Source organism: Micropterus dolomieu, linkage group LG05 (assembly GCF_021292245.1).
Source record: "Micropterus dolomieu isolate WLL.071019.BEF.003 ecotype Adirondacks linkage group LG05, ASM2129224v1, whole genome shotgun sequence".
Lineage (NCBI taxonomy): Eukaryota > Metazoa > Chordata > Actinopteri > Centrarchiformes > Centrarchidae > Micropterus > Micropterus dolomieu.
The window spans coordinates 13,157,582-13,166,957 of NC_060154.1; the positions used below are offsets into that span (position 1 = coordinate 13,157,582).

A 9,376-nucleotide genomic window follows, 5' to 3' on the forward strand; every position below is an offset into this window, starting at 1 on the left:
TCAGATAATAAAATTCATAATTCATACAAGTAAAAACTTGAGAGTGAATGCAGAATGTTGCCTCTTCAACTGTACTCGTCCTAAATTCTGCATCATGGTAGCTTTTTGGCCTATATTTTCAATTGCATGACTTACAAACACAGAACAGGGATTTCTCACAGAGATTTAAAACTGTGGGTTTCAGGTTTAGTTTGTTTGATCTAAATACTGATGATTGAACATGTCAATTCTTGCTGGACTAAAATGTATTTGGAAAGCTGTTGTTGAAGGAACAAATGCAATCTACTGCGCTAAACTCCATCCGTCCAGATGGTGGCGGTAATGCGCCAGTGATTTGGGGCGAAGAACAAAAGAAGAAGATGGACCCCAGTAGTTTCTAGAACAAATGTTTCCGGTCGGCGGTATTTTGAGTGGAGACAGGTTAATTCGCGTGCTAAAAACTATTTAGTTTTGTACTTTTCCGGCTTTATCCTGGATAATTCAATGGCAGACCCAGGTATGTGGTAGATTTGGGTTTATATATATGTTTACATTGCCAAATATATGGCTGTAGTTTACACTGGAACATGTGATGGCAGTCAGAGTGACGGTGTGGTTTAACAAAGTCGTGCTACCATAAGGCTAACGTTAACTGTGAAAGGACCGTCAAACAACATTTTGACAATCGATGGTGCCTTTAAACGGTGTCTTCCACCAGACACGAGAAGTTTCACATCTTAAATAGACTGTATTGCACATATTTCGTCACGAATGTCTACATCTGTAGTGTTGTAAGTTAAGTTAATGTCGCTAACGCTACGCAGCAACTCATACGCAGTAAGTTAACATAACTGAATGTTTAACGTTATGTGCCACAGAAAGAAATATAACTTACCTGACGTTTGTTAACATTAACCTACTCATAGAGGAAAGGTTTATTTTGTTGTCGGCTTCAGCAAAGAAGTATTTTAGCAAAACTCCAGACATGTTTTGTATGCTTTAATTTTAATTAAAGTAAACTCTAACACAAAGAATCAGTCACTTTAAATGCAATTATATATCTAATTAATATTATTGTAATGATTTTGTTATTGGACATCCATGTGTGCACAAACAACCTAATTACTCATTCCAAAAGCCATTATCTCACAGGTCCCAATAAGGACAACATCAGAGCTGGGTGCAAGAAATGTGGATATCGTAAGTAAATCTATGACCCACAACTTTCATAGCAAGTTCATTTTTTTGTGTTACTATTAGTCCCTTGGTAAAGGTGGGCTTGTTAGTCTGTTGTAAACTTCAGAGAGGAACAACTTATGCAGCTCTTACTATCAGACCAACTGTTTGTGGTAATAGTGAATAGAAAAATGAAGAAGTGGAGCAATATTTACAGTAGTACACAGATTCATATTCCCTCATAGCCACGGGAAGGGTTAGTTATAATTAAAAAAATAAAGTAAACATTAAAATTGTCCTGCCTTAGTTGTTCATCCATTCTCTCTTGGACATTCATTTTCCAGCGGGCCACTTGACCTTTGAGTGCCGAAACTTTGTCAGAGTTGACCCCCAGAAAGACATTGTTCTGGATGTAAGCAGCACCAGCAGTGAGGAGAGTGAAGAGGATGTTCCTGCAGTTCAGCGCATTGACAAGCTGGGGCGAAGTGGCCAGCATCGCAGAGGTAAAAAAAAAACTATGCTTCCCTCATCATACAAAAAGGGAGTAAGTAAGTAATTAAAATAGGAAAGAGATGTCCTTCTAAAATAGTCTTGGAAGAACTAATTTACAAATTCACTAAGCAGTTTTACATTCATGTGGCAATAAGATATTGTGAGAATAAGACAACTCTACGTCAGAAGTAATGTAATTTGATGCTAATACACACCACAAACACAAAAATGATTGCCTGCATTCGACTGTGATGCTTTGTACCGAAAGAGAGGTGGAAAGAATGCTGATGACTCTGGGTTTCTGTAGTTACTGCTGTTACATGATACAGTTTCTATTGTGCTCTTAATCCCTTTTTTTATTTTTATTTATTTATTTTTTAACCTTTGGGCAGAACTAGATAACACAAGACTTTCATTTGGGAAAATATGAGAAAAGCCAAGATTAATTCTGCCACCTTTGGAACTCATCAGGTGGATTTTGTCGATTGCATATAGATGAGCCCACGAAGTTCAAGTTGATGAAGTCTCAATGTTGCTAACATTATATATTAGGGGTTTGATGAGGTTTAAAACATGATGGAGTTTCTCGTTAAGAGAAAGTGTCTCAAGAGACACATGCTGTTGACACCTTTCACAGGCTGTCATGCCACACATCAGTATTCCCACACAGTGAAAAACAAATATATGAGCTGATAACGAGGACTAAAACTAAGACAAAAACGTAGTAGTATGGATGTAGTCTCACTTCACGAATCATCTCCACCCAGCTGATGCAACATCGGTGTACACTGTGGTAGTAATCAAGTGAACCCACATCTCACGCTGAGAGTCGCAACCAGAGTGTGACCGAGTGGAAACATAACTGGTAGTTTTGCTTAATAAACATCTAAAAACTGAAGCACAAACTTGCTCTGTTTGGGACTGCAAGCTGTTTATAACTGAATTAAAATGAATGAATTTACCATTGAGGTGAAAAGGTGCCACATGCACACTTAAAGGTTATTTTCCCAAACAAAAGAGGAGGGAAGAAAGCCGCATGTGTTGGCTCAGCAGGGACGATATTGCATGACAAAAATTAATCTATATATATCAAATATATCTGTAAGTATTACAGAATGCCTGAGAGCCTTACTGCATTATATTCTGTTTTGTATATTTTTATACATATTATTATATTTTATATTTTTTAATTTTTTGAAAGTTTCCCTTTATGTAAATAAAAACATTTTCACCAATAATTAATGCAGAAATGGGTGCAAAAAATCACCCAGGAAATGCAGGAAATTAACTGTTTAATGCTCAAAATCTTCATATAATTCAGCGTTAAAGATTTCTTAAAGTCTTAAAATCTCGTCTTGTGAACCCAATATTGTCTCATTGTGTTACTTGCTGTTTTCAAATTACGAGCAGCTACTTTTCCAGTAAAAAGTGGCTTGATTGTTCTGTCTACAATCCTGCGCAGGTTCCCATGATGACGACGATGACAGAAAAAAGAGACACAAACAGAAGAAGAGCAGAGACAGAATGTCAAGAAAGAGGTAACTTTTATTTTCTTACCTTGGAATTTTTCTGTTCTTTTTTCCACACTGTCCCTGAAGATCATGTTTTTTTTTTTTTTTTTTTAATACTATTCTTCTGACAACAGAAACAAAAAGATGTGTAAATATATACAATGTATGTAAACATACTGTATCTATCGGACATGTACTGATAAGTCAGTGATTCTTTTACTGCATGAATACATGAATTTCTGTGCAGTTCTCTACTTTTTTTGAAATCAGATATTGGTTTGCTTACATCTTACAGGTTTGTGTCCCTTCAGTGATGTGTTTTTGCTGCTTTACTCCATAGGTCTGCATCGTCATCGAGTGATGAGAAGACCGGGAAGAAGAAAAAGAAACGCAGCAGGTCCTGCTCCTCGTCTGACGAAGAGAAGAGGAGGAAGAAAAAGAAACTGAAAAGCCACAAGAAGAAAAGCAAAAAGAACAAAAGGGAACAGGGGAAGAATCACAAGAAGAAAGAAAAGAAGAGGAAACACAAATCCTCATCTTCTTCTTCCAGCTCCAGTGAATCTTCAGACAGTGACTGAGACAACTGAACATATTTATTATTTGCAGGCATTGTATAAATAAGAAACCTCATCTTGTCCACCAACAAGTGTCCATTACTGAGACATGGGTTTGAATGTTAATTTGTTCATTGCAGATAACAAATCTGTTTGCGGTTCTCTAAAGCATTTTGGAAAACATGTGCAAAGCCAGGGGAGATGTTCAGATATACCATTCCATTCTCCTTCCACTGTCATTTTACATTTGACACTGTTTGTTTTGTACGGAGGGATCTTAAGTGACACATGGTACATTCTCTTGACATACATATTTCTTAACATCACTGTATGGAAGTCCAATCAAGAAATATTTTATAAATTCAGGGGGAAGAGCCTTGATATTTTTGCTGTGAATGTTTTCAGGTGCTGTTTTTGTTTTCTTTGTTTGTATTTTATATACTTGGCTGCTTCAATGCTTTTGGGATTGTACCCAACATTCTTACATTTTAAAAGGTCAAATGTGTATACACATGATTTGACTCCCTGAAATTTTTGGTGGACTGGGAATAATTGCGGTTGGCGGTTACAATGACTAGAAATACTTGTGGTTGATGTATTGGACAGTATTAATGAGGATAATAATATTAACAGTCAGCTCATTTCTTAATCAGCGCTGGCATTTCGGCAGAAGTTGAACTAATGTCTAATATCGGTAGACAAACTAGAGGTTTGGTCTTCTTTCATTATGTAATGTGCTTAAATGTTTATACTGTACTTTTTGCAGGGACGGCTTTAGGTACAATGAAACTCCTGGAAGTTCCTGGTAAGACACTGTTTCCTAGTAATGGGATTGTTGAAAAAATAATGGATTTGATTATGATTATTATGATTAACCACACACACCTTGTTGAAAACGAGAGTTAATTCCAAAGCATTTATGTGTTCATTTTGGGAACTGAGCCTCTGTATATACAGCTTTGTTTATTCCCTGTGCACAGTAACTTTTTCTGGTCATCCCCCTGACATGTTCTTTTTGTTGTAATAAAGATATATTTGTATCAAACTACTGAAACTGTCTCAGTTTAGGTATTCAAATAATTCATAGTTACATCAATACAAAGTGTGACATGGTAGTAACATAGTCATAAAACTTAACGTGATCATGGTATGATGCCAGAGAGACCTGCTGACATCTTGCATGGTGACATAATTGTTATATCCTGAAGAGGGCAGCAAAGTACCTGGAATGGGCAAAAACATGTCTGAAATCTTACTAAGATGAAGGACAATGACATCAAAAATCTTTAAATGATGGATTACAACAAAATGTATAATGTAATGTGCCCAAGGCAAATAAACGCCACCTACTATGCAGCACAATACATGTATTCTGTATGCAACAAGTGTAACACGATCTGTAGGAACTCAAAAGTGTTGTGCATTTATCCAAAAGAAACTTTTCAGTATTATGGTCAAACAACATTAATAGTGTTAATCAATGGCACATGCCATGTATTTTATAGAAGAATATTATGTAAATTTCTAATATTTATCATTAATAGTCATGGTTTACAACTCCTGAGATCTGAGGTACAGTGACAAGCCGGTTCAGTTTCTTGTACAAACCAGTAAAATGTTGCTGTTGTGTCTGTGTAGATCATGGGTTTGACACTGGACTACTAATCTGAGCAGGCTGTCAGCAGGTAAAATGGAAAAGCCTCCTTTTTGAAAACATTATTTACATATTTAATATAAATCTTCAAGAACTGACAAAAAAGGATATAGAAAATACACAGGCATAAATGAGGGGGAATAAAAACAGAATATTAAAGCAAGTCTAACTTTGCTTTTAACTATGTAATCTAAAAGTCAAATGATATGCCAAACCAATAATAATAGATGACAACCCTATGTCTAGACCTACAGTATCTATCTTTGCTCCACCTTGTGGTCATGGTGTGAACATTCAGAAACTGAGCTGAATCCATTGAAGTTACTGCCATCATCTTTACTGATTATGTGCAATAATGTGCAATGGAGACAGGCAAACAGACAGACCGTGAAATATCGGAGTGTTGCAAAACTTCCTGACACTTGTTTGATTTGCCAAATAGTCATGAATAGACAAAAGTTGCAGAGTAACAACACTGTTTGGCTCGTCTCCTGTATGGCAGAGCCACCTGTGTCAAACATCAATCTATCAATCTCAATTGCTACATTAAGTGTTCGGGGGGAGAGGGGAGGGGGATTTAATAAACACAGGTAGTCACGTATATCATGTCCTCACAAGGAGATCCAATCCACATTTACATACAGGCACATAAATAAATATACACACAGTCACATGCATAAACATGCCAAGAACACCCTCAAACATAAATGATTACATTCAGAACAGTACGCAAACTTTCCTGTCACAACCTTTAGGAGAGAATGATACAAAGCTCTGCTAGGTTATCAGAGTGTCAGAGGCAAAGCGGCTCAGGGTGAATCAGGCAGGACAAACTGCCAGGACATCGGGGCCAGACCACCTCCTCTGGTCGACCATGCTGCTTACTGCCTTGGCAGGTACTCTGGGTTGAGGCACCATGGTGGCCCACAGGCAGGTGTAGCAACCCATATGAATCATCAATTTACTGTGATGATTGCTTCCATCACACTACCTGCATATCACTCCCCGCCAAAACATGAAACTGCAAAAAGAGCCAGAGACCTTTACAAACCAAGGATCTTTGGGAGCTCTTGTGTTTTGTTCGATCTGGGCTGTCTGACAGATGTTTATAATAGCGCCATTAATTTCACTTTGCCTTGGGGAAGGGGATATCTTTTTAAACATCTGACAGCTACATGCTCGACTGCTGATCGGAGCCCGGCATTATGACAAGACACATTCTGCTCTTTTATCTTTATCATGAGGTGCAGAGGGCAGATTAATCAGATTTGTCAACAATAAAAAATCAGCCTCTTCTGACAGCTAGTAGAGACTGTCAAGTAATCAATAAGAATTTGGTGGATTGGGAATGTCTGATTCCTGTGTGAGGTGACTCTGATTTGCTCCCACATAGTGTCACATAGTGTCTGATAATTTCTGATCTTTACGGGATATTGTTTGTTTGGAGAAAATCTCAATAGGTACCAAAACACTTGCCCATGCCATAGATGAAGAAAAAAAAAGAATTAATCTACAGACAAACCTCTTTAAAACAATAGTTCAACAATATGGATCTTAGATGAGAAGACCAATACCATTCCCATATTTTACACTAAATATGAAGCTACAGCCAGGAGATAGTTAGTTTAGCTTAGCATAAAGACTCGAACTAGGGGGACCCAGCTAGTCTGGCAGCGTTCGAAGGTAACAACACATCTAAAGCTCACTAACATGTTATACCTTATTTGTTTAATTCGTACAAAACCCAAAGTGTAAAAACCCAAAGTTGTGCTTATACTAGGAGTCGTGTGCTGGACTATTTCTTGGCCAGGTGAAAGGACTTCCTGCAGTCTTGGAAATCACTGTTCCTGTACTGCAAAGAAATAGTCCAATAGCTTCATATTCCATGAACATACACGAAAGTGTCAAACTACTCCTCAAATGTAATGTTTTACAAGTGTGATCAGCGAGAAATCCACAGTAAGAAGTACTAAGCACCAAAGATATTTCTTAAATAAAATTACAATCATTATTGAGTACTATTTCATCAAGTTTAAAATAAAAAAGATCATTATCACTTAATTGAAAACAAATTCATTCTTTTTTTCAGAAATAACAGTATTATATGCCTTATTTTAATACACTACAACAATTAAGGCTATACAACAATCAAGGCTATAGTAAAGTGTTGACAAAAGAAACTTGGAGAGCGGGAAACTTCATAATTACCCAGATGGTAAGAGGACAACTTGCTACCGAGGAGCAAATGAAGTCGAAGGAGTGCTGCCATGTGCAGCCACGCTAAGCAAACCATATGCTGTTTGTATAAGACAACAACTAGGTTTTCCTGTTTTCATCAGCTCATTGGCTTTTATTGAGCCTGTTGGGCTCAAAGCAAATGGAACTCCAGTGAGCCATTTAAATGAAAATGTGATGGTCAATGTCATCTTTTAGAGAGTTTAGCTGCAGAAGAACAGCGATTCAGCCTCCACGTAAACATCTTTGAGGCATTGATCTCAAACGTAGTAGAAATCATTTTGGTAAAATGGCTGACAAGAATGACTATACCACAGGGGTAAATGATCTCTCATTAACATAAGGTGTGTTTTCCAATTTGTTTATATAACTTTAGTAGCTCAGTTTCAGGCTTGTGTGGGCGGCCTGCTAGCCTCTGCACTGATGTCTGTTTTTAACCTTTCTTGGGGATTTGAGCACACATGCTCTTTTTTCCAGCAACGCCCTGCTTCACATTCACACAGTTACATTCATCCAACCTGGGAGCGGCCCAGTCCAACCACAGTCTCCTACTGAAGCCAGTGCACAGCTACACTGGAGATACAGTTAAATGCTTGGCTCAAAGGCACCTCAGTTGTATAGCTGTTAAAGGAAGATAGAGCATAACTTGTTCTGTTTTATCAGCCTAAGAGTTCATACCTGCAATCTCCTAGACATGAGCCTGCTTCTCTTAACCTTAAGGTCACCACCACTACACAGCAAAGCATAACATCTTCCCAGAAATAAAATGAAAATCCCTTATGCTGCACTTTGGTGGGAACAACCCAAGCTGAGAGATGGCGCCGGTTTTGCGTCTGTAACCACTGTTGAAATATTATTTCAGAGGCAAGCCGTCCCCGCATCTTGGAGCACGGTGAGCAGAGCACTTGAGAAACGCATTAGGGCAAAGGGGCAAGTTGGAGGCTATACATTTGCTACCAATTTAGTTCCTGCATCTTAGATTTCGTTCTTCCCTCCTCTCTTGGCCCCGAAACCAGGCCTAATGTAGTAAATGACCTCTAGGATAAATAGACAGCAGGCTACATGACCCCAGCCATCAAAAACGCAGGCTGTAATAAATACTACATAGCTTTACAGGAAGCGTGTTCGACATTCTCCCAAAACCTGCAGGGAAAGAAAACGAGGGGGCGAACGGGGTGAGTCTCTGTTCACCGCTCTCTCTTTGGTCAAAAGCTTTTTTCCTGAGGTCTGTTATTACCGGCCTAGTTCCTGGGTTCCCATTCAGAGTGGAGCTTGTTCATATAAACCTTGAGGTTTTGAGGCATCGCTGGACTGACTGGGTGGCTTTCACCAGGGAATTAGCACAGGGTCGCATTGGATCACGATCAGTAGGCCCTCTACGGCTAACCTGTGTTGGACTGGGATGCTTGTGGAGGTGGTGGTGGTGAGGACAAGTTTCCTGGCTCTGGAATATGGGTCAGTCAGAACCCTGGATGTGTAGGCCTTGATCCTGTAAATCAACCTTCTGATGCTTTTCTACTTACTGTATAATTTCTAAATCATTTTGTTTAACCACCATTTTCCAGATTAGTCTTGATGAGATTGGCAATCTGCTTTACTGTAAGACCCATTTTTTATATATATAGCTGGAGGAAGTAGTGTATAATGTAGTTTTAGCCACTTGTAAAGTAGAACCATTTGAGGTCAGAGAGGACATAAAACTAGACAAATTGTATTAATTTGTTACTAATGTAATCTTAATTAGAACATGAGGTGTTGTAAATAATCTTTATGTC

The 9,376-nt window shown here is 38.3% G+C and overlaps 1 protein-coding gene across 1 annotated transcript; it reads left to right on the top strand.

Annotated features, from left to right (window-relative positions):
- Positions 1 to 345: 345 nt before the first annotated feature.
- srek1ip1 (SREK1-interacting protein 1) lies at positions 346 to 4,760 on the top strand. Its single transcript, XM_046050679.1, has 5 exons — positions 346 to 496; positions 1,132 to 1,179; positions 1,500 to 1,658; positions 3,110 to 3,185; positions 3,499 to 4,760. Exons 1-5 carry the CDS (start codon positions 484 to 486, stop codon positions 3,734 to 3,736), a joined length of 534 nt encoding a protein of 177 aa, XP_045906635.1. The 5' UTR covers positions 346 to 483; the 3' UTR covers positions 3,737 to 4,760.
- Positions 4,761 to 9,376: the final 4,616 nt, after the last annotated feature.